General features: G+C 33.3%; 2 protein-coding genes across 3 annotated transcripts in view; one reads left to right on the forward strand and one right to left on the reverse strand.

Annotated features, from left to right (window-relative positions):
• The window catches only part of LOC130450387 (uncharacterized), a 38,475-nt gene extending 22,823 nt beyond the window's left edge, over nt 1-15,652 (reverse strand). Inside the window, exons 1-7 of the mRNA XM_056788760.1 lie at nt 15,502-15,652; nt 12,236-12,497; nt 9,123-9,322; nt 7,111-7,303; nt 4,282-4,381; nt 4,120-4,224; nt 3,885-4,040 (exon numbers count right to left, since the gene is read on the reverse strand). Of these exons, the coding sequence (XP_056644738.1) occupies nt 3,885-4,040; nt 4,120-4,224; nt 4,282-4,381; nt 7,111-7,303; nt 9,123-9,322; nt 12,236-12,497; nt 15,502-15,652 (1,167 nt within the window). The remainder of the gene's footprint in view (nt 1-3,884; nt 4,041-4,119; nt 4,225-4,281; nt 4,382-7,110; nt 7,304-9,122; nt 9,323-12,235; nt 12,498-15,501) is intronic.
• LOC130450233 (disks large 1 tumor suppressor protein) overlaps nt 1-26,865 on the forward strand; it is a 1,338,131-nt gene that overhangs the window by 83,236 nt on the left and 1,228,030 nt on the right. The gene's annotated exons all lie outside the window — the stretch shown is intronic.

The raw sequence follows: 26,865 nt of genomic DNA on the forward strand, positions 1-26,865 counted from the left end.
TGGCCATTGCCATAACGGATGTTTCAGATGGTCAATTGTATTGATTAAACAACACTTTCTTCTTAGCCAAATGCGGCAGTTTTGCTTGATTTTTTCGCTCAAACGTTGCAATAAGTGCGCATGATACTCGCCGTTTATAGTTTTTCCTTTTTCAATACAGTCGATACAAAATTATCCCACGCGCTTCCCAAAAAACCGACGTCATGACTTTGCCTGCAGTTAGAGCGATCTTTGGCTTCTTTGGAGCAGGTTCTCCTTTTTCAGTCCATTGTTTTGATTGTTCTTTTATTTTGTGTGTATAGTGGTGGACTCACTTTTCATCCATGGTTACGAAACGGCGTAAAAAATCGGCTTTATTTTTGTGAAACACTCGATGGTAACATTTTTACGACGCCGTTTGTGTTCTATTGTGGGCAAACGCTGCACCCATCTTGCACACAACTCTCTCATGTCCAAATTTTCAGTTAATATGTGATGTACCGCACTTCTGAAAACGTCCACTATTGATGGATTTATAATAAATATTACCAACTTGAAACTTGTGCTATTTATATTATATTTTATAATACAGTAGTATTTTTTAAACAATTAACACCATCTCTAGGTCAGGCCAGGTACTTCTGGGACAAAATGGGATGAGAATATATTCGATTGAATGAAAATTTCTTTATACAATTCCCTTCGTGCTTGTATTATTCAAAAAAAAATTAACTATCGAATAAATTTTTATTTCCGTCCTGAATTTCTAGGAAGGTGATGCCGTTGTGTTTTTATTGTTTCTATCACCATAATACAACGTTCGTTTACCGTAGGGCGTTATACTCTTCAATTCATGCTCCGTTTATTCTTTTGTTTTTTCTTTTCACAAATATCCTTCACTACGTTGGATTACGTGGTATTTTGCCACGATGGAATTTGTTATTCCAACAATGAATTATACGCCGACTTCTCTCCAAATATCGGAAATATTTATGCACTAAATGCACAAAAAGCACTCTCGTATAAAACGCAACTGTTTGCATGAAAATTGGAAACATTACATTTGTACTCTAGTTGAAAACAAGATTCAATAGATTATTGAAAACAACATATGTATGAGTGGTGATGAAAAAAGTTAAAAGAATTATTTAAAGAAGCCCCCACAATAGAACTGGAAAGAATGGTAAAACGTCTAGCTTACAGTGAAAATGGATAAGAAATCAAAATGAGAAAATAGTGAGAATATTGACCTAACTTGAAAATATACTGTACTAATTAATTATAGTGATTAAAAGAAATCAATGACGTTCATAAGATAACAAATTAAGTAAGTCGTCTAGCAGAAAAAGAAAACTGGAATACCAAATCTAAGAAGTTATTTGTGATAAAAGTGTTAGAAGTAAGATTTAATTTTTATGAAGATGGTTGGGAACCATTGTTTCACCAAGATAATTCACGGATTTACAAGTCGATGGTAGTGAAGGTTAAAAAGGAACGAATTACATTTCAAATTGCTTCTCAATTCACCGTATAGTGAATATATCGCTGATCTCAAAAAAATGCTCGCCCAAAAGAAAATCAACTCAAAAAAATAAACAGTTGCTGAAACTGAAGCCTATTTTAAGGCAAAAGACAAATCCTTCTACAAGAGAAGTTAGAGAAGCGTTGGAATGATTGTATTGCTCTCGAAGGAAATTACATTGATGAATAAAACATTTTTGAGAAATTTTTTATCAGTCACACGGATTATTGAGTGAGAGCAAACTATTTTATTGTCAAAAAATTGTTACAATTTGTAGACAAAAGTTTTAAAAACAAAAAACAAATATAAAAATAACTGAATAAAGATAAAACAAATAAAATAAAATATTGAAATACAGAAGAAAATCACAATGAGTAACAAAATTATTACACTCTTTTTAAGTGGCGGAATAAAAGTCTTTTTCAAACCAATAACAACGATTTTACATAAAATCCGTTAAAACGACAATGTTTAACCTTAGAAAATTCCAATAATATCCTGAATTATTGCGAAAAAGGGTTTAAAGGGTTTTATCATTGAAATTATTCTATATTCGAATGCTCCCCTTCAATATACTCCCCTTCCCTCGCCACACACCTTTCCATACGTTTTTTCCATTGATCCTTTAGGAGCTCTACCGCTTTTTGATTTACCGCTTCTATCGACTCAAATCGGGTCCCTTTCGAAGCAGATTTTATCTTCTGTAACAAAAAAAGTCGTACGATGCCAAATATGGTGAGAATAGCGGGTGTTCGAGCACTGGAGTGCGCTTACTGGCCAAATACTGCTTCACAGATAACGCGTTATAGGCAGGTGAGTTGTCCTTGTGCAAAATCCAGTTGTTTTTCCACCACTCATTCTCGCAGTGTTGTCAAAACTGACAAATAGTAAGTCTATACCGTTAATGTCGAAAAAAGAACGATCAATATTGCCTTGAATTTTGATTTTCTCTCTCGGCCCTCATTAAAGCTCTTAAACCACTCAAAAACACGCACACGAGATAGATAATTGTCCCCATAGGCCTCTTGCAGCAATTTATAGCACTCAGTCGGAGTTTTTTCGAATTTAATGAGAAATTTGAGATTGACAGAAACGTGTTTTGGGACGTGTATAGATAGATATCTAGATACCCAACGCACTATTCGTTTTCCACCCCACCCGTCTAAGGCGGCCTCCAGTCGCGGAGTTTCGTTATTTTTATAGCCAGACCTCGTATTTTGAAACAACTTCTTTATTTCACACGTATAGCGGACAAGAGAAGTTTATATTTACGAAGAAAACGCATCTGAGAACGCAGAAGCAACTTCTTCAACACGTATTGGTAAAAGTCTAGTTCCTGATTACTATATCCGTACTAATTTCGTTGCTTTAGTGGTACGAGGCGATAGGATGATAATATATTCACTTAACAAGCCCGGCCACTTGCTTCACATAGCTTTCCGTGATCTTGTTAAAGCTGTACATAAAGATGGCTGTTCTAGCTCTGTTCCAGCTAATCAAACAAACACCATATGAGTCCCAGAATATGTGTGACCGATAATTGAGCAATATTTCACTCTGTATTTGCTTTTTTGCCTTGTGGGAATAAAATCATATGAGATTTTAGCCCTCAAAATTGTAACTTCCAAGAAATGCTTCATATTACAGATGATATAGATTTATAAACGCTCAGTATTTAGCTATAAATATGATTCTCAATTAAAGTCAATCAACAGATCAGCAACGATATGCTGATCTTCGCTGAGTTAGTCCCAACTCTGGCGTGATTTCATTCAGAGAGCTTTTCCAACTGTCGTTGAAGAGTTGGTAGGTCGCTCATATTGTGCTTTTCGTCATCTTGCCTGCCAGATTGAAAAAAACGACTTGTTGCCTGTTCTTTGCTCCGCCACCACAATATTCCACGATTTAATTATAAATTTCAGATGTAGATACATTCTTTGTTAATAGATGACGTCTAGAACTTCCACACGTGATACATTTTCTGAGTGTCTGGTTTCAATCGTTTTGAACCATCTTGGAATTATTACTACCTATCCGCACACTAGTTTTATAACAAGTAGCGTCCTTTATTTCCACTTTGAGTAATTTTCTTCACAACATGTAGTTTTAGTTGCTAAATAGTTTTATTTTGGGATCTCTTCTAATTGAAAATTAGTTTTTAACACATGTAAAGAATTGGTGTTTGGACCTAATTTTGTCTTAATCAAAATCAATTTTTTAAATGTTTCATAATTCAGTTTTCATCAAGAAAAGATCTAAAATCAAGACAATCTAGCAAAAAAATAACAGATAAACGGTTCTAAGAAATGGAAAATTGATATGGTTTTATAGAACCAATTCGAGATAATACAAAATTATAATGTGGATAACATCATCAACCCACCTTCACAAATGTACTCAGTGACAATGTGAAAATCATCCCCGCTTGAATGTTTATCTCCTTTTGAGTTCGTAGTATGATAAAAATAATTTTTTTCTTATATTCCTCACCACACGAAACCCAATCAGATTTATAAGCAGATTCGGTCAGCTTGCGACTCTGGAATCGTTATATACAAAGTAAATATTAGCCAAATCGAATAAATTTTCATTTATGTTGCATATGAATTATTTCATACCTTCATAATAACTTCATTTCCATAGTAACACCATAGGAATATTTCTAATAGCATACAGTATTGATATAGCACCATAGAGAAAAACTGTAGACTTCCAATTGGTATCTATAATGCAGTTTATTGGAATCATAATCTATATAAATTGAACAAAATTTTGCTTACCAATGTCATTTCGAACATAGTGATACATATTATGATTACGCTCACTATAAACTGACCTAAAATACTGTTTGAAAATAACGCCTGAAACTCGTCCTTGAATCTAAAATATTATTCATATTAATTCAAGGCCTAAAAAGACAAAAGTCTCATAAAAGTCGCAAAATAATAGTTTTCACTATCAAATCGACCGCATGTATGCGTTTCTTCGATTTGATTATTTAGTGGGTGTCTTATAAATAATGTTCACTTCGTTTATTAAATAATCATACAACAAGGAAACCTTAATATTCGAAGTATAGACCATCATATTCTATGGTATCAAGCCAAAATTTAATAAGCTCTTTAGGACTTTGGTAAAAATATTTTTGTGCTTGGATGCAATAATATTGTCGCACTGCATACTCAACATCTGCTTTCGATTCAAATTTCGCAGACTCAATGTTAGATGTTGTAGGAGCTCCTTACCATCAAGTTCTTTGACTTAATACACGCAACTTTCTCAGTATATGTCTTGTAAGATAACCAACTGTCGGTATACTAAACTTCATATAAACCTCATATATTCGCATAAGCTTTCCACAATATTTCGGCATTGATAGCTTGACCATCTGGACTGATTTCAAGGTACACTAAACTTCACAATTCCACCAGTCATACACCAAGACCTTCCGTTCGAATCTACTTCTGTTTGTAACGTCGCATAGTGGGGTCGAATGACCAAAAATACATAAAGGTGAATTGGAATGTCGAAGAAGATTACAGAACTAATAAGGAATTGGAATTTCCGGAATTTTTGTGATAGAAAGTTCTCATCAAAGTTTCAACAAGTATTTGGATAAAACTTAGAAACTGGAGACTTTGTAAATTATAAAACTAGGGATTCAAAGTCAAAAACTTCAAATTCGAGTGAATTAGATTAACAGTTTCTTAGCTGCATCATTGATTGGTTCGGATCTCATGTACATGATAAAAGGATTCGAAGTATCCAGTAGCTTTCCTCAAGTTTCTGATGCTGAAAGTATTGTAATCCTTATTTCTACCTCTTGTGCCTTTTTCAACAATATCATAATTGGGAAAATCGACTTCTGCACTATTGCAGCACCATGCAACAACATTTTATGCACCGTGGATGGCATATAGTACCATGGATAATTCTCTATAGCGATCTCTGCTATTTCTTTGAGAAAAACTGGAAATTTTGAGTAGAGTGAAATTTGGTCAAACTTCTATTGTTCTGACAATGGGACATAATTATTGTGAATAATCTGGAACAGGAACAATCATGCTGTTCCCATATCCTGTATTTTATAAAGAGTGGAAATCTTAAAGTAGATAATCAAAATCAGCGCTAAATCTTCGGAATACGTTGACTTTAAAAAAATGAACAAATGGCACTTAAATGGCAGCCGTAGAGTGAACTTGCGTTTAAGCGCTCCTAGGGTCAAATTGGAGATTAAAGTATGGATAGTTTAAACTAGTTTAAACCAAGAGTAAACCTGATTGCTCTATTTTACAGCTGATAGTATAAGGGAGATTTTCCTCTTATTTGTCACTCACGAAAAAATATCTCCCTATGTTTCTGATATGAAACAATAATCCGCTTATATTAGTATTAAAGTTTAATTTTTTAAAAAAGATGTATGAACAAAAATAGACAAATAATGCAACCCTTCTAATAACCTTCTAAAGAAATGCATAGGAAAAGTAGAAAATGTGCAATTGACAAACAAAATTTGCATAAACCTGATGATAGACCACTTTGCTCCTGTTTAATCTATAATATGATCGAATACCACTCGAGTAATCGGAAATAATCGATTGATTTCCACTTGTAGGTAATTCGCCGTAACTCTCAAATAAAATAATTTCTTAGCATAAGAATAAAATTACTGATAGAAAATTGTCACTAGTAAAGAATCGTGTGATGTTTTATGACATTTTTTAACTAACTTTGCGTTTTATAACCAATCGATCCGAGTCGGATTCCCAGTTCAAGGACTGTCCGAATGATTTTTTCGATCTATGAAAATTAATCACTGAGCAGGACTTTCTATCTTTATTTCTTTCCACATTTTCTCAAGAAGCTTGAAATGGCTCTCAACGGTAAAACGGACGGTTATTCCTCGGTGGGTCTCGTTTATAGATAACTGAAAAAGAAATTTGGTACGTGTCTCTAAGATAGCTTAACTGGTAAAGCTCAACTCGCTGAAAATGGTGATATCGAAATTTAGGAGTCGTTGTCTATCGTTATAAATTTTAGAAAGCAGCCCACGCTGTTATATTAGGGATTGTCATCAGGAATTTTATTATTTTAACCAGAATTATTTTCCATATTCATAAAAGCGTGTCTTTCAGTTTTCTTCTTAACTTTTTAGTATAACTGTCTCAAACGAGAGGTATTTGACTATTGCGTCGTCCCAATATTGACTTATGGCTCGGAAACATTAACATTGGCACAAAAACAGATGTACAAATGTGTTGATGGTTGCATATCGATTTTTAAGTTTGTAACTGCCCGCACAATATTTCTATTTTCATGCAAAGGATAAAAGAAGAAAGTTTTCAATATTGACGAATGTAATCAGGATAATCTGTAATTTTTATTGAAATATAACATTGTGGTCACACTTGAACAAGTGTACGAATTAATTCTGATCGCTCAAAGTAGGACAAAATCGAGAATAAAAAGGGATAAGAAGCACTCGAGTTACGCTTTTATCATTTTTGTAATTCACGTCTCGTTATTCGTAAAATAATCGATTATCTTCGAAGCTGTTCTGATCTGATAACTAAAATTTCATTATTGAGCATGAAAATCCCATAGCTTACTCTAGAATGCACTTGTGATGTACGACACATTCTGCTAATTTTCTGTTCATTGTATCCTGTAATCGTGGCGATATTTCATTTCGGCCATTATCATCTCTGAACTCATGCCCGACTTCCAATTCAGCAAAATGGCGGATATTCATAAACGAATCGTTTAGGATACTTAATTGTGCACATACGACCATTATTAGACCTAAAATACGTATAAAACTTATTCTACAAATCTTAATTATTTTGTTAATGCATATTTACATTCAATTTTATTATGAGGGAGCTTTTTTAATCAAGATATATTATGAACAAAAAATGCATCCATTTCTTTTGTTTTAAAAGGATTTAACGTGTTTAAATACCTCAAAGCAATTCAAATCAGGATTGTGCTGCGAGACTGCGAGCCCACCAGTACCCAAACATATTTTATAATGTTCTTCGAGAGATAGAAATCTGATTTAGTAACTTCCAGAAAAATCCAGTATATAAATACGATCGGATGGAGTGTAGTAGTAGTTTGGCATCAAAACGTGTCAGAAAATCAGTATAATATTAATCATTAATTATTGTTCTCTCTACTTCTAATCTTCTAGTGTTTATTGGCACCCTCCACGGAAAAATCCATGACTCTAATTTCAACCATAGAGACACGGACATTTTCAAAGAAATGAGCCGAATGAAGCTTTATCCGTGCCTCTAATTTCAGCTGTGAATTTTACAATAATAAGCTTCAACTCACGGAGGAATACTGTCCAGATAAAATACAGATAAAATCTGATATATATGCTATTTCTTATCCCAATATATTTTTTTCATTCATTTAGACCGAATTATATAAAAAAATTATCAATAAATAATTTGATTGTAAGAATAACCTTAATACTAATGAATTGATTATAGTGCTATGTACATCTCGTAGTTTATCCTCTAATTCTTATAGTGCACAACGTTACACGAGTGACTAATATCCGTGACAATTGGATACGGATGATTTGGTTAGGTTAGGTTAGGTTAGGTTAGGTTAGGTTAGGTTAGGTTAGGTTAGGCTAGGTTAGGTTAGGTTAGGTTAGGTTAGTTTAGTTTTAAAATTTCCTTGTTTCTAAGATTAAAATTATACCACCAAGATTTAGAGACACGGAAAAAGCTTCATTTTGATTAGTTTCTATACAAAATGCCGGGTCTATAAGGTTAAAATGATGGCCATGGATTTTTCCGTGGAGGGTGGCGATTTCCACGTCTCTAAGGACCACGAAAATTTCCGTGGAGGGTGCCAATAGCAGCACCTATTGCTAATTCCATATGAATTCCAAAATTTTGTTGTCATGACCTTATTGGGCGTAACATGATTTGAGAGCACGTTCCTTGAATGAAGTTAATTGTTTCGTCTGTATTGTTCCTGAAGTATCATTGTGTAACCCAAACTTCGCTCACCTCGAAATATATCCAAACATATGTTTGAATTTTTAATGCGAGCAAGCTTTTGAAGAAGTATTAAGCTTTCGCGACAATCACATTGCATATATCTTTTTTATATAAAATCTTCCATACATCAACAGGTAAAAATTATACAGGAAAACCAAGAAACATGTGTTGAAAACGCGAAAAAAACTGCTGAAATCAAGAGGATAAAATGGGGAGGAATAACATAGCAAACGAAAGATAGAAAGACAAAAAAATTAAAATATTTTATTCCTAAATATTGCACTCAACTACGAGATCATTTTTCTCTATAGGCGTATTAAAACGAACTAAATTTGTTAAATTTATGTGAAGATTTTGACAAGTGACTGAAATATTACGGAAAAGTCATTGTTTCATCAATTCTCCTCCATATTAGTATTGAAATCAAGAATCTCAAACAATGAATATAATAATTGTAGTGATAGTATATTAGATAATAGTCTATTTGAAATATAAAATGGATTTAGTTGTGTTCACTGAGGTGCAAATGTATTGAATACCACAAAATATACCGTGTGTTAAAGTGTATTATAGATAAAACTATTTCATATTGAACTCACCTGACATCATTGTATCAATACTAATATTGGACAAACCGTTCAATGTAGAAGCAATGAATTGATAAATAAAAGCAAGTTCGAAATTTGGAGAAGTAGTTACACAAAATGGGAACCATCCTGCCAATGGCAGCCTCAGTTCTTCTTCCGTGAAAGGATAGGTCGCCCAAAATGTACAAGTGCATACACAAGCTCCCCAAAAGCTGGAAAATATTCACTTTTCCAGTAATCAGATAATAAATAATTCGAGAATTATTTTCATGATATACAGGGGAAGAGGAAGCTTCAAAGTTTCTTTTAATGTATTACAAGTTAAAACAGGCGGTGATGGTTCCAGAAGTGGCCGCTAGAGTTCTCGGGGCAATAGGCCGCCATTCTCTGTCATTCACTACCAGTTGTGAGTGATATGGCTACTGTGGAGCACAAGGTGTTCTGTGTTATTGAGTTCGCAAGACTTCGCAAACTGTAGTGTACGTGCTGAATTTATTATTAAACCACCAAATAGAAAAAGCATTACTCGTTCGCCTAAACAATTTAAAGATACTGGAAGTGTGTGTAAAGGAAAAAACTCACAGGCCGATTGCGTATGTCAGAAGATGATGTCAGACGGATAGAAAACATTTTTGTTCGCATCCCAATACAGCTAGTAGAGAACTTGGAATACCACAACTGTATGGAAAGCTATGAGACGGCGTTTGCTGTACAAGCCCTACCGTTTAGAACTCTTGCAGGCTCTTAACCCAAAGTAAAGCGTCTCGAATTTTGCGGAAATGTGCTAGAAATGATGGAGGATGACACTTTTGTACAGCGTATCATTTTTAGCGATAAAGCAACTTTCTACCTCAGTGAAAATGTCAACAGAGGCTATGTTGCAGCACGAAAGAGACTCATCGAAGATAAACGTGTTCTGTGCCTTATCACGTACTAAGGTGCTTGGACCATTTGGACCCAAATTATGAAAGATTCTCAGGACTTCATTTTTCAACAGGATGGAGCTCTACCTCATTGACTTCTCGATGTACGAGGCTTTTTAAATGAATCCCTTCATCAGCGCTGGATTGGTCGCGGGGAAATGAACACTTGTCTCTACACTTATGGCTACCAAGATCTCCTGATCTCACCCCCATATGACTATTTCTTATGGGGTTATGTTAAGAAAGCTGTTTTCGTCCTGCCTCTGCCAACAACTCTGAACGATCTGCGGAGCCATATCACTGCAGCCGTGCACTGAAGGTCACATTGAACACTTGTGATACATTAAAAAAAACTTTTTCATCGGCTTAAAAATTATTCATGTGGTATTTGTATTTTAATAGATACGAATTTTTAAAAATGGGTCCATCATTTAGAATGACCCCGTATAATGAAATAATGTTTTGCGAGGTGTCATATTTGAATTATTAATAATAGAACTTTAATATTATCATTATTTTCATTAATATACTTCAACTAATGCTTCATACTGTAGATTTTTCTCTCGTGTGCGCGAGTCAAAGGACGAATAAATGTATATTGTGGATGGATAGCTCTACTGCCACCTGAGCTGACCAAGACTCGTATCAGAAACCTCTTGAAGGCGATTCGCACGAATCTGGATCTGGCAAAGACCAAGAGATAGGAACGAAATTGAGAATACTTATCGGCAATTACTATGATGGAATATGAATCGAGTGTACTCACCAGTAAAGGAGAACCTGAATAATTGTCAATAAATAAAGGAGTTAGACTCACTATCTTCAATACTTTCAATCTATTCCTAGAGCATGTTCTAAGAAATATAAAAAAGACATAGTTCTGATTATAGCAAGGAGAAACATAATGGAAAGTATGTTCAAGGGACTAATAACAAAGAAGAAGAAATTAGCTTTAAAATAAATGAAAATAAAACAAAAATTATAAAGTATGACAAGCAGTCTGAGAATAAAATCATAAAAATAGAGATTATGGATTTAAAGAAGTTTAAAACTGGGAAGAATGATTAAGAGTCACGTGATTAAACCGATAGCAATGTATGCTTCAAACAAAAAACGAAGCAAAGTGAATGAGAAAATGTACTTATAAGAGATGTTCAAATAATTTGCATCTTACTTCTGAGCATTATTTTATCATTTAACTACCACACTATTTCTGTCTCTCAACTTTTCTTAAGTAAACCTCCTCCACCACCGATAAGTAGTCGGTTTAGGAAAATAAAAATTGTTGAAAAATTTATACGACAATAAATAGTTTGTATAGGGACAACAGACTTAGTCTTCGCAATCCACTCTATAGTTTATTGGCTAAGGATTAAAGTGAAATTTCACATCGAAGTTAGTGAGTTTAAGTTTACCTTCAGTCTCTGAAGACGATAATATGGTTATCGAAACATGGGTTAGATAGTGCTAGTGTAGGTGTAATTGCATTGCGTTCAGTATGAATATCGCCAACGCTTCCAATTATTATAAACTATTCGATTCCAATATTTCTACCAGTCCTTCGAAAAAACCAAGGAAAAAACCAATTTCATATGATTACAATTATATACTAACAATGAGCTTAGTTCAGTGGCGGATTTACAGATTCGCGGCCTGTAGGATTTTCATACTTCGCCGTTTCTACTGAACTCTGAAATTTGATAACCCAGTTCATAATCATTTGAATTAGATTTTGTATCAATAAAATTCCAACTTTAAGATTTGACAACTAAAGTTTTGTATAAGATCTTCAATCATTTTCAGGTCAAATAATTGTTGAAAGGAATTTTCTTGTACTACATTATTATAAAATCATCACAATATAGTTTTGTTTGCCTATGATTTTCTAAAATCTATAACTTCCTTTGAGAGCTTGGTCTGGCTCTGACTGAACAATATGTCGCTATTATAGACAAATCAAAACGAATTTCAAAGTTTGGATAAATGTTTTCTAAATTCTACTACCGCAAAACAAAAACAGATGTGTAATAATTCAGAACTTGGTTTTATTGAAATGATTTCAGATCTAGTTTAGCGTTGAAAGTATGTATTCTTGAACTATGTTTTCTATTAGAGGTGATGGTAACAACTCAATTTGCCGCACTACCTACAGCCTCCTCGGCCTACTGGTAAATCCACCACTGGTTTAGTTCAAATATTTACCCGTAACTGACTATTTTTGATTTTCTGATATATCCTTCTAAAATATTTTTCTGTTTTTCCGATTTGGGCTGAAACGCTGGCCTATTTATAGACTTTATCAGTAATTTTATTCTGCTGCTATGTTTGTACAGATAAATGACTTTCAGAACTTGTACAAGATGGGTTAAGAAAAGAAAACTTGCAGATGCGATCTCTATTATAGATCCTTGAAGATATAGGAAGTTAATAATTTCACTGAAGAGCTGAGTACCATAAATACCAACTGAAAAAGAAATCATTACATTATTATCCAATTGGAAAAGTAAATAACTCTACAAATGGAAAAAAGGATTTACAGAATTATCGAGGGCTTGCACTGGGGGATTAGCAACGATTAACTCATTTTATTCTGAACACCCCGTGTGGTGATTCATTGACAGAAGAAAATTGTTACGGCCACTAAGATGTTTTGATATCGTTTTCAAACTTTCAACTTTTTTATTAAATGCGATATACCATCTATCTAATATGTTGTTTGAAGATTCAGGAAAAGTACTATTTGAAGTCTGGCTTTCCATACGTTTTTTTCATTGAACGAAGCAGTGCTGGAAGTCTTCTTTGTTGAGGGTCCTTAGGATGTCTCCCGTTCTTTGCTTCACCGATTCCATCGACTCAAATAGGGTAGATCTTTTTCTAACCTTTCAAGGAAATCTGAGCAGACCTGTTGACGCAAGAGCTTTTGGTTAGGAGCTAGATTTTTTGACACCAACTTCGCACGGACTTTTGTCATGTGTAATTCCTCGTGTAAATTTTTATAGCCGTTTCTTTAGCGGCGTTTAGATCCTCGGCAATAATCTAGATACTCATTCGACGATTTGCAAGTACAATTTGGTTGATTTTGGTCACTGTTGCCGAAGTTAAAACAGTCTCAGAGCGACCTGGGCGCTGGTCATCTTCAGTGCTTTCTCAGCCCTCACTAAAGCGTTTACAGCACTCAAAAACACACGCACGAGATAGAGAATTGTCCCCATAGGCCTCTTGTACTAATGTATAGCAATCAGTCGAAGTTTTCTTCAATTTAATGAGAAATTTGAGATTAACGGAAACGTGTTTTGAGACGTGCATAAACAAGATATCTAGATACCCAACGCACTACTATGTTTTCGGCAGAAAAAACACGTTCGTCTCAACTATTGCACAAATATTATGATAGTGACGGAAATGTGTGTTGGGACGTGCATAGACAAGATATCTAGATACCCAACGCACTACTCGTTTTTACTCCACCCGTCTAGGGCGCCCTCCAGGCGCGCAGTCTCGTTATTTAACAGCCACACCTCGTACACTACAAAGTATTATTCTATTATTTATGATTATTTATATTCAGATTTTCTTATTATCTTTTCTTAAGTTCCAAAGTTCTTTGAAGCTTTGCAGCGCAGTAGCATTTATGCACTACCAATCTTTGTCTCGTTTGTAATTTAATTTTATGGAAAAAGAATTAACCAAACTTCTTGGACAACTTTTGGCTCCTACAAGCTTTCTGTTTTTCCAAATTAAAAATTTTCTCTCAGTAACTAAATCAAATACAAGATGTTGCTATCAACTTCAGATGAATCCAGTAAAATGTGATATTTATGGAACGGAAATATTCTAAAGGCTCAAATAACTCACTGCATTTTTCGATATAGTAGCATGTTGATGCATATTTGTGATTTTTAAAATTCATTACACCCCCATCTGCTCATTTTCTACCAACATGGTCAGCTAATCAATTTGCTTTAACACGTGCACATTATTGGGATGCTTTGATTTATTTTTTCAATGTTGGACTAGTTGTCATTGAAGTGCACGAGAACGCGTTTACCGGGCTGCTGAATACATTTTGTTTGATCAATCTTTTTAAGTGAAGGTAAGTGGATGAAAACGTTTTATAGAGACTACGAATAAGGTTTGGCTTGAGTGGGAAGTGAAAAAATTGGTTATTTTTCCCATTTACAATGCAACATGGATTTTGTGATATCTGCACACACCAATGAAAAATTATTTATTAGATTTTGTGTGTAAAATCGAATATTTCAACGTGAAAATGTTTGACCAACACCGTATTATGAAAAATAATGAATTGGAACTAACTGAACAGATATCTTGATCGGTATTTGTCTATCTTTCAACTGAGCTTGATCATTATCTGAAAGGGACGCTATATCTTTTAAGATATGAAAAACTACAAAGTTTCTAAGGGAATTATTTCATTTGTGTTCAAAGTAATTACAACCTACATCAAGACAGAAGCGTTCATAACTTAAAATGTTTGGAAATGCTCTAAAAAAATCGATCAATTACGACCACATAAATGTTTCTTTTTGTTCAAGAATTTAAGCTGAATAATTTGAAAAATTGCAAAACTTGTAAGCTTATTTTCTAGGAACTCTATTATCTCTAACCAAGTAGTTGAAAACCAGTTGAGTGTCCTTTTGACCACCTCTATCCTTTCCCATTCCTCTTTTTCTATTTTTTCAGTTCTCTTATCGTTTATTGCTTTTCCTCATTGCTTTTTGCTGTCTGCGAAGTGTCATTTTTATAAATGGCAAAAAATGTCATTTTTTGGGAATGTAAACATCCTTCGTGTCTTAATATAGGATTATTCCTACTTCAAAATCTGTAATTTTTGTTGTTGACATGCCCATTTTAGTGAAAATAGGTTTCGATTGAGAAAACAAAGTTAGTATAGTAGTTAAAATGCTCGTTCGTCAAATGTTTTTCTTAAAACTAAATTATTTTCTGACTGCATCTTGAAGGGATGTATAGTCCCGAATAAACTTGTTTACCCACGCCACGGACTCTTCGCTTCTCCTTCTCCGTAACCGCTTTGTTTTTTTTTATAAATTGCCGTGCCCGTTGCTTTTATGTTTCTAATCTATAATTTAATTAAATTTACTGTTTGCCAAAAATGAATTGGTAATAGGATCGAAATAGACGACGAGTTATAACATAAGAATTATTGTTTTTTTGAAATATTGTTACAAAGGACGCGCGTGGAGCTAACCGTTAAAACTATATTTTCAAGATTACCCTCGACTCCTCCTACCTCGGGGTTTCTACGCTAGATTGTTCACAAAAGTGCCAAAATTTATTACCAGTAGAAGAGTGACTACTTAAAAGGTTCTCGAATTTTTTTGTTTAAAGATATATCACTAATATCAAATGTGGAATTCACCCCTTTAGTTCTATAATTATATTATAGTATATTATTGACTCCAAACAACCATTTATTCCTTACATACCTACATACAGTATGAATCTCATTCCGTACCAAATCCTGTCGCATATACCTTTAAAATCCGGCACCATAAATGCGCATAACTCCAAAGCAATAGCATTCGCTTGTACTATATCCTTAAAATTAATTATATCCTTCCTATTTATTATCTTCATATTGGTTCTAAAATGACCCATACGAGAGTTGAACTTTAATCTTGAAAAATTGAATCTAAAAATATTCAGAATTCAGATTATGATAGAGTAAACTACGACAATGCTGCTTGGTGTTTCATAAATCAAATAGATATATTCAGATTGAAGTTGAAGTCATTCTTGGAAATGGAAATAGGAAATAAACATTCACATCAACCTTTCAGCCGATCAAATGCATTAAAAGACTATGGCCAAATTTTCGGATGTTTCAAATTTTGTCGGAAAAAAAAAATAAATTGTAAGTCAGTGCAAAACTTTTAATTAATCATAAAAATGGTTGATACGTAAGAACGTGCAGCACAAAATACTGAATACTCCCAAAAGGAGCTGAGTCCAGTTTTTAAATCCAGCGCTGCGTCAATCTTCATTTTTTACACACTTTTCAACAAGATATCGCAATAGAGGATTAGAGCTTCGCTTCAAAAGAAAAGTTATATTTTTCTCGATGAAAATTTTCATCTCATGACAAAATTTCTGCCAACTTTTGTAATAAAGAGTGATAATGAATTTATTTTGAAAGTTTGTCAAGGTTTTTACAACATTAATAAATGGCTTATACGGAGCGTGGTCCAAGAGGTCTTAGCTTAACATATAAAGAAGAATTATAAATATAAAACTCATTTTCCAGTATATTCTACCTGTATTTATACACATTTTTCGGAACGTATGCCATCTTTGGAGTCAAAAAGTTCTAAATATTCTACTCCTCAAATCGGCCTTCATCTTTACTAATAAATAATAGTCGGAAGGGGCCAGATCAGGGCTATAAGGTGTACAGTAGCCTTGGAAATCGAATCGGTGTGGACTGGAGCATTATAATAAAACAAACGTACACTTAGTGCCTTACTAAGTAAGAGTAATATGCCGCAGTCATGGTTGTATTTGATTCCTTAGAGTCAACCGAAAGGATAGCCTTGCAGTCATCACTTTTTTGATGATTCTAGTGATCTTTGCTCTTTTCTCCTTTCCGATGCTACTGCTTGGATATCGGATCATAGTGAATGACCATAGTTTCATCAAACTTGTTTTAGAAATGCCGCTCACTCTATGTTTGATTTAAGTGTTAATTTCGGTCAAATATGTTTTAGCAGCGCGAAAATCAATTCGAGACATTTTTGAAAACGACTTGATTGATTGGTTGTTCGAGTACTATAATAAAATAGAATCTGCGAGTTGAAACTTTGTGTGAAGTTTGTTTTGTTTTTGCGAACGCCTTTTATTTACTACAAGAACTACCACTTCAACATCATCTAAACATTTATATATAGAAAAATAGAACGAAAGTAAATCAGGTACAGATTTCTGTACATCAAATTATAGAAACTGGAAAAGAGCAATGGACAGTTAAATTGAAGATTTACTAGCGATATGATGAAATTGCTTATCCAGAAAATAATTTTCTGAAGTCCCTATTTAAAGGTTCACGGACTACTGGATATTATAAAAAATTGGCACTATTCCATCTCTTATGATTCTCTCTGAAAAATTTTTAGTCCTGCTGAGTAACACAAATAAATGGAAGGGCGATACGTTCTAGTAAATCAGAAAATAGAAGGAAGGAAATAGGAGTATATTGAACAAGAACTAAATCATCAGAATATTTCAAACATAAAACGAAAAATTCAATTTATACATGGACAGTTAGAAAAGAGATAAAAAATTTTTATCCAGCAATCCAGTGGCTATAAGAGGAATCGAATAATCAAATTATTGTTGAAGATAAAATGTCTCAAGACTCAAAATCAACTAGACAGTGACAATATAGTATACTAAACACCAATATGATGAAAACTGTGATCATTATTGACCGAGCATCAAGATGATTTCACCAACTTGGTATATATACTATTTTTTGCACTACCATCCAAATTTACAGCAAAAATTGAACATAAAATTTTGTTATTGTTATTATAACCTAACGTTGAAACGAGCATGATTTGTTATTATTGACGCTTATTAACAAAGTGTCAAAAGTGAATTTCAAATGTACCGTAATTATAAAAAAAAAACTAGGAGTAAGTAGATTAGATGTAGAATTGGATGAAGAACACTGTGTTTCATGGGTTTTCTCTTTTGTACTAAACTCAAAATGAAATAATTTATTTATTATTGACTGATGATCTAATTTTAACCACTAGCAGTAATCACTGGGGTGGTAAATGTGAACTTCACGGTTGGCTAAGACATATTAACATGGCATCTATGGCTAGTAGTAGACAAAAATTACATATCTCCATAATCATTTTTATTTGTCATCATAGTATCGTTTCATTCTATACACATTCCAAATAATATTTTCCGTCTTTCGTATGATTAAAATGTTTCTTCTGCAAGTGAAACTTTGAGGTTAGGAAATAGGAAAAATTTAATGGGTACCAGATCTGATGAATACGGCGGGTCAACGAATTCGTGCAGTGGTGTGACTTTTATCCATATCTTCCTGATATGAAAGTAATTCCTTTCTCTTGCAATTAGTCCCCCTATCTTATCACTGAAACCGTCTTTGCTTTTTTAGGAGTAGGTTCGCCCTTAAAAATCCATTTTTTTAGTTTGAGAAAAGTAAATGGATGAAATCATTGGAGCATTAATACTTTTAGATATATTAAGTGAAATGTTTACCCTTGAGCTAACAATTCTTGTTCAAACTGAGCACACTGCTAGTACTATCTACAATTACAGTTTAGATTAACAAGTATCGCCTTTAGAGACGGAGATTAATAGTTTCTTTCGTGCATTTGAAGATTATGTATTTCGAAAGGCACGTCAGATATTGTTATTTTTAGAATCGTGGTAGGAAACATTATATTTATTCCCATAACCACTATCATCATCAACAGTATAATTCTAACTTACTTATGCTTATTTCTAGAGCATCATAATAATATTGATTAACGAAATAGCTACGAAAATCTTATATTTTCCACGAAAGGTTCTATTCATCAAGAGCAAACGTTTCAAGAATCATAATTCGCGAAATATCTTTTATATAATATTTAAAAAAAATGAATTTGTGGCTCACATTTCCACATCAACTGTAGAGACTTGATTTAAAGTTAACTTACTCAACTTATTCTCTCATTGCCTGCTTTCATCAACCGTTAACTTTCATGAACTAATTAAATAGATACTGTATTAGTTTCTTTATCTATAGAAATGCTGTTCTCATTTAGTGAAATTCGTATTTAAATAGCTCTAATTAGAGTTAGTATGTAATTAGAGCTCTATTATTCAACCCACTCATTAAATATTGTTTGAATATTTAGACAAGTGATTTGTTCGGTTTATGTATAAATTTTAATTGGATATTACAAAGATTTCTCAACGAAGGGTGTTATTTGGAAATATATGGTTCTATAGACGATTAATTTTGGGGCATTTCGGATATTACGTGGGTGTGTTTATTATCTGAACTGGATTCGTTGAAATGTTTCTTTATATGAGTTGGTAGGCGGCTGTTTGATTACGGTTAGTTCCCCGTTAGATTAACGATTATATTAAATCATAATAGATGATTTTTGTAACTAATTATATTCTTTAAATATCTATCATTTTCAATTGCTTAATCCCTGTTCTTAGATAGAGAAGCTTAAACAAAACCTTAAGTTTACAATAAATGCTCTTAATATGGACTTTTCCCAAATCTCACGACCACTAATTCATGAAATGATTACTGAAATTTTGAGAACCTGGACTTACGTTGAGTACCTATCCAAAATTCTTATGTTAGATTTTACACGCTACAATCAAGACGGTGATGATGTTCGTTCTCGGATAGTCACAACGGATGAAACTTGGGTATATTACAACACGTCAGAAGCTAATTAATCAATTAATCAATTAATGAATTAATGAAATGGAGGCACTCTTGTCCCCAACGAAAGTTAAGCATTAGCAAATCTTGAGACCTCGAAAATTCAGGTGTTTTTTTTTTTGGAACAGAAAACGTATTTTGCTGATTAGTTTCTTACCACGAGGTCAAACAATCTGCCGAGGATTAGTGTCAAAATGTGTTGTTTCTCCACGATTATGCCACACTCTCAGAACGTTGTAAAGAAACTCCTATGGGAATTTGGTCCGGATGTGTATCTGCACAGCCCGAGCATAGCTCCTAACGACTTTTATCTCTTCTTATATCTAAAATCTTTCCTTGGTGCTCAACGAAGATACGAATGGTGTGATTTTGAACAACTGAACATTACACTAGTTTTGGCAACGTAATATTCTTTATCATGTCAAGTCATCAATTTATTATTTATTAAATACATAACAACGAGCTAAAAGAAGATACAGGCGTCAACTTTCTATGAAGAAGTTATACGAAACTTGTGTCATGTTATAACAAGTGCCAACAAAATTTCGGAAACTATGTAATTCGTTGAAAAGTAGTAGATTCTTAGTCAATGAATATTTTTTCTGTATCTGTACATGCTTTGTCATATAACCAAACGTTGGGTTATACCTCGTAGAATTATTTAATATTATGCAAAAGACTTGAAGGAAATCAACGCGGATGTACCACAAAGTAGTGTGCTTGGGCCGGTGCTTTATCTTTTGGTTACAAGTGACATCCTCCAAATAGTAAAGGATCCTATTGACACATTTACTGTCGTCATCATGCCTGTAGTCGACAGTCACAATTTCGTGGAATCCAAGATACGACATCAACTAGGTATATATATATTTCAGATTCAGAATCAATCATATAATGATTATGATTATTCTTTATATTCAGGACTATATGGGTTTCCAATGCCTCAAACTGTATAAGAAGTACCAGCCAGTCGCGGAATCACAAAGTTGTGGCTTGTAGGCTATTCATTGTCGCCTCTACTGACCTCTGAAATTAGCTCACAACCATATATATTACATTTTTCATCAATAAAACATTATAATTTCATAACTAACTTTCATAACTTGATTATTTTGACGTATAGGATGGTTAAAAGATATTATTTCAAGCAATGACAATTTCAAAAAAGACATTGAAACTATTAAACACTCATACAACGAGTAACGTCAATACATACAATCAAAAATAAATATTTTTTTATTGATTATCTGTTGATTTTACTTTGTTATCAACCAATTGATACCCAGAACTATGAAAATGTTTTAAAATAATTAGGGGATATGTATGACCTAAATAAATGCTTGAAAAATCTTTGAATTGTAGCTTATGATATTATTCCTTTTGGACCTTTTGGGCACTTCTAATGTACGAGTAAGCACAATTCGTGAAATTCAAAACATTTAACGTTTAGAGGAACTAGGCAACAACGTTTTAGTGGTTTTATTCTCACACGAGGAGCATCTTCTTGTCTGCCAAAAAATTATCCAGTGGGTACAGTAAACAGAAGCCTTTTTTTGATTAATTAATTTACTTTCATATTTGTTTAGGAGATACTTTGAAATCTAAAATGAGAATTGTCTGCCTCTTGACCCTTTTTTTATTATTTTGGAAGCAACTAATTCACGTTGCAGAGCTCTGTTCTCCCTAATTAATCCTGTTGCTTCGAAATTCCTCCAAGTTCATACATCAACTTCGCTGATGTGAAAAAGATATCAAAATGTAATGAAGAACGTAAACCAGAATATCAGTAAATTTTAGTAAAATAGATTCCCCAATGCCTTAACTTTCTCCTTTATTGGTTTGTTTGTCCTTCATGGTTAGTCATTATTTTCGCCATCATGTTCAAAGTTTGGTTATATACATATGCCTTCAGTAAGAATTTGAGAATCATCCTCTAGTAAATCAGCAACTGATTGTGGTTTCTTTCTAAAAACAATCACAGCTGTAAATAGTTTGATAGAAGGATCGTTAAAGATCCAGCGAAAAAATACGGTTCATCATATATCATCATTCATATCAAAGAGCTGATACGTTTAGCTTTTCTTGACTCAATATATATCATAGTTCTTCACTCTTTTCAAGCAAGAAAACTTTAAGCGTACTGGATTTCAATTTTTATTAAAGTTGCCTCCCTTTGAAATACGCCGCCTTAGGCTTCAGTCTACTCAGCTTACTGGTGAAATCACCACTGGTACCAGCATTGTATCGAAATGGCGCACAAGAAAAATACCATCCATTGATATTAAATTTAATCTTCAAAAATATGTCACTGTTTTGAAATAGAGTAGTTTCCTCAGTTTTTTGATTCAGACTAAAAGGGTTTGACTATAAAAATTACTCTACACTGGAATGCACCCCTTCAATATACTCTCTTCCCCTCGCCACAGATCTTTCCATACATTTTTTCCATTGATCGAAGCACTACTTGAAGACTTCTTTGGTGAGGGCCTTTAGGAGCTCTGCAGTTTTTTGCTTTACCGCTTCTATCGACTCAAATCGGGTCCCTTTTAAAGCAGATTTTATCTTCGGAAACACAAAAAAGTCGCATGGTGCCAAATCTGGTTAGTACGACGGGTGTTCGAGCACTGGAATGCGCTTACTGGCCAAATACTGCTTAACAGATAGCGCGTTGTGAGCAGGAGCGTTGTCCTGGTGCAACATTCACGAGTTGTTCTTCCACAACTCGGGCCGTTTTTACGAACTCATTCTCGCAGTGTTGCCAAAACTGATAAATACTAAGTCTTGTTGACAGTCTGACCCTCTTGAACCCATTCAGTCATCACGATACCGTTAATGTCGAAAAAAACGATAAAAATTGCCTTGTACTTCGATTTGTTCTCTCGGCCCTCACTAAATCGCTTACAACACTCAAAAAGACGCGCACGAGATAGAGAATTGTCCTCGTAAGCCTCTTGCAGCAATTTATAGCACTCAGTCGGAGTTTTTTCCAATTTAATGAGAAATTTGAGATTAACGGAAACGTGTTTTGAGACGTGCATAAACAAGATATCTAGATACCCAACGCACTACTCGTTTTTTACCTCACCTCATCTCATGCAGTCTCGTTATTTAATAGCCAGACCTCGTATACATGACCGCTCGTACCAAAGCTTTTAACTAATTGATAATTTATTTCTCGACAATGTAAATTTACTGCTAGTTCTTCGACAATTGTTAGTCCAAAAAGTACTCAATCAATATTAAAACGAAACAAGAAATTTCAGAAGTAAGATATAAAAGAATCAACTACAAATTTTTCTTAATTCCGCATAGTGACACAGTGCCGTAACATAAAATTCTCAATTGTATTCCACATTTTTTAATTATGCTACCAATAATCATTTATTTTGAGTGTTACAGAGTGTATTTGATATTAATGTTGGTGAGGATAGACCAAAAAAGCGAAACAAAAGTAATATAATGTTACGAACTCGTCCACGACATGTATCATGAAATCGTTCCTATTCTGCTGAAAGTAAGTGGCCATTGTCGTAAACCTTTTATATCTGATGATAGTTCACTTGTTCTTATATATACAGCGGCGATTTGTTTATATTATTGTCTAGAATCAATTTCTAAGAAGGCCTATTTATTTGTTTGTTTGTTTTCTCGAATCGAAATATTCGAGAAATTATTTTTGGTATGAATACTAGTTTGTTCATCAGCAAATTATCTGATGTCATCCCGAACACATCGGGATAGACAAGTAACGGAGTGTTTAAATTATTTGATATGTTAAGAATTAGATAAGTGTAGTATTAAGTCTTGGTGTATAGTTTAGTGAATAGTGACTAGTTCAGAATACTTAGTGTTAGTTTATAAATAAATTAAGTAAGTGAAAAACGTGTACATATAAGTCACCGCAGTTTAATTAAATTAGAATAAGAAGAAAAAAATCAGAGTATATTACATTTCATAATATTTGAAAACAGTTTTTTCTATTCGATTGTACAAATTTTCATATTTCTTATTATAAAAAAAATTATTACCTTGAATTATCGAGAAATATGATGTTTAATGATGATTTAACGAATCTATGAAACGTACAACTAGTTTAATTAAATTGTAAGACTACTTTGTTAACATTCAATTATTCCAGGAACTGTGGGCTGAATGGTTAATTGATTAGTTTATTGCTAACAATTTTCCCGATGCACGTAATAACTACTAGTCCAGCAATTATCAATTTCTGTAAACCTGTAATTACATAGCAATTTCTCTCGTTATCCTATGTAGGTATATGCATATATTAGCCTCATTGAATGAGCTTTTCAGAGAAAGTCAATATAACAATGAAAATTGATGCAAAACTTACTATATTCATTAAACATTAAATTTTATTTATACTATAGTAGAAATTTTCATACTGTTGACCACATAGTAAAATGCGTTCGCAAAAATCGTTATGTAGCGTCAGTGACAAGTCTCAACAACCTAACCAAACTTAACCTTACGAACCTAACCTAACTTAACCTAAAAAAAAAAAATATCAAAAATCACTCAGTAAAGTTAAAACGAATTTAAAAAATCGAGTTTCGTGCTGTAATAAATTTTTGATTAAAGGAGGATTAACACCAACATAAATTAAAAACAGAATGGACGCTGTTTACGGTCACTTTACAATCAAAATGAATATTTTGATTCAAATGCTTGCTAATTAATAAAACGAAATCAGCAACAAAAATTGTTGTTTTCAGTTATATATTTGAGTTTTCTCTTAGTAGCACATCGAACTTGGCATCAGTTCTTGGCCTCATATAGTAGAGTGCGTTTGCAAAAATCGTTATGCACGCGTTAGTGACAAGTTTCAACATCTTAACCTAACCTAAAAAAATCTCAACAATCAGTCAGGCAAGTAGTTGTGAATGTGACAAATAATTGAATTTCGTACAGCTACAAATTTTTTCATTAAAGCAGGATAAACACCAATACAAATTAAACACAGAATAGCCCCAGGGTGTCAATCATTTTTTATCATTAAAGATCAAATTTAGATTCTTTAGTCAAAATATTTTCTCAAATCAAATATCAATAAACAAACCAATCCTAACCTAACCAAAACTAAACTAACCTGATCTAACCTAGCCTAATTTAACCTTATCTAAAAAAATCTTAACATCCATTCAGTCAAGTTAATTTGAATTTAAAAAAATGAGTTTGGCTCTGTGATAAATTTTATGATTAACACAAACACCAATCAAAAACAGAATGGAAGCTGCTTACGGTGTCAATTATTTTCCATAATTAAAAATTGGTCGGTTTGCTGGGGAGCAGAATCATAAGATGACCAATGTGCAGGAGGTCATGTGACCGGCACGGCGCCTTAAAACAATGACAAATAACATTACAGATCAGTATTTTGAAAACGTGTTCTAAGAAGCCTACTTAAGGCATTTTAATATGACAAAAATTAGTGCAAGTTCAAGTAGAAGGTTGCTATCGATTTTTGAACCATTACCTTGAGGACCAAGAAAGTGAAATCTGATCAATTGTGCGTGATGACCTTTTTTTTAATCATATATAATCTATTGATAAGCACCTGATTGGGAAAAGGCGAAACCAGTTTTTACGACAAATTCATATTCATTTGTCAAAATATTTTATTTTTTAGTCTGACAATAAGCTTCTAATTCAGCGATAAACTACTAATTCGAATATTATTTTTCTTCGAGCATTTTTTCATGTCTATTGACAGTAAGTTGCTAAAGGATAGATTTGGAAAATAAAATATTTATTTACTTGTATCCCGATGTATTATCTTGGTGAAACAAAATCATTCTTTTTTATACGCGGAACCGGTTCATTGTGATTTTCTCTTTCATAGGTTCGATAGTCTACGGAAATCATCGCTAATAATTATTTTTTTTTGTTTCGAATGGCCATAACCGATTGTTACGTTTGTGCTGATAGCGGATGGATTTGGCCAAGCCCAGAACACTCAGGTGACTGCCATTTTGATTCAGGTGTGTAGGGGTGAATCCAATTTCCATTCAAGCTACATATCGATGCATAAAATCCTTTTACTTGGCCTAAACAGCTCCAAATATTGCCATTAATTATCAATTCGTTGATGTTTCTGTTCCATTGTGAGACTAAATGAATTATAAACTATAAAATAGAAAAAGGCATATACGTGAAAAACTAAGTAACCAATTTTTTTGTAAAACCATACATAAAATTCCTTTTGAAGTACTAGACTGAATATACTTCTGTGTAAATAAAATACGTTTTGTTCTTTACAAATGTTAGTAAAGAAATTTGATCTCTTACTGATAAGTGTCCCCGGAGAGTATTTGAATTGCACATTCGAATGCTTTTGACCTTTTGGCAATCCTCGTTCGTGTAAAATTTTCCAATGACTTTCAATTTCCTTAACTACACTCCGATTCAGTACACGTATAAAGGAAGTATAAAAATGTCAAATATATTTCACAAAATGGTTGAGCTATCCACTCTTAGAGTGATTTCATCAACTACGACGGATAATTTCGTTCTATGCACTAAAACTTGGTAGTATTGTAGAAAACACTATGTAATTCACAGAGAAACTGAGATCTTGGTTTAGAGAAAAATGTCATAAAAACTAATAGACTATGAATAGTATCCTACAGAAAGAAATAAACAGAATTACCACAATCAATGGGAATCGAAATAAGGAATGTACGAGGTTTATCACAAGATTATTGAGTTTCAGTGGCTTATTTGTTCTGAAATTGTCTAAATAACTATAACTTGTAAAAGGTTTTTATTAGCTTCTGTTCTTGAATGATGAATTATTGCTATAGAAGAAAAATATGGATCTCCAATCCCTAATTTGCTTTTTAACCGAGGTCTTTACTTTAATTTTTATTTAAATAAAATTCTCGTTGTTCCAAATCGTGTTCTTTTTGTTCTCAAATTTTCTATCACTTGTCATTATAATGGTATATTTTGAAAATTAATTTTTTTCCAATAGATAGCATAACAACAGCGGTTAAACGATTTTCGAACATTGAATTTCTAGCCAATGCTTCGATTCAATTTAAGTGAAAAATCATTTTTCAATTCATTCAATTATTTCTTAAATAAATAACAGACAGTTGAGTTCCTCATCGTTTATTATCAAGTTATACATCATTCAATAAGTCGTGGGACTAAGTAAGAAAAACACCATTTTTTTGACAAAAATCGATTTTATTCATCAATGTAAGCTCCTCCAAGGGCAAAACAATCATTCCAACGTTTCTCTAATTTCTCGATGCTCGTGCTTGTAGAAGGATTTATCTGTTGCCTCAAGTTTCAGCAATTGCTTCTTCATTTGAGTTGAAGAACCAGTATTCACTGG

Source organism: Diorhabda sublineata, chromosome 11 (assembly GCF_026230105.1).
Source record: "Diorhabda sublineata isolate icDioSubl1.1 chromosome 11, icDioSubl1.1, whole genome shotgun sequence".
NCBI classification, from domain to species: domain Eukaryota; kingdom Metazoa; phylum Arthropoda; class Insecta; order Coleoptera; family Chrysomelidae; genus Diorhabda; species Diorhabda sublineata.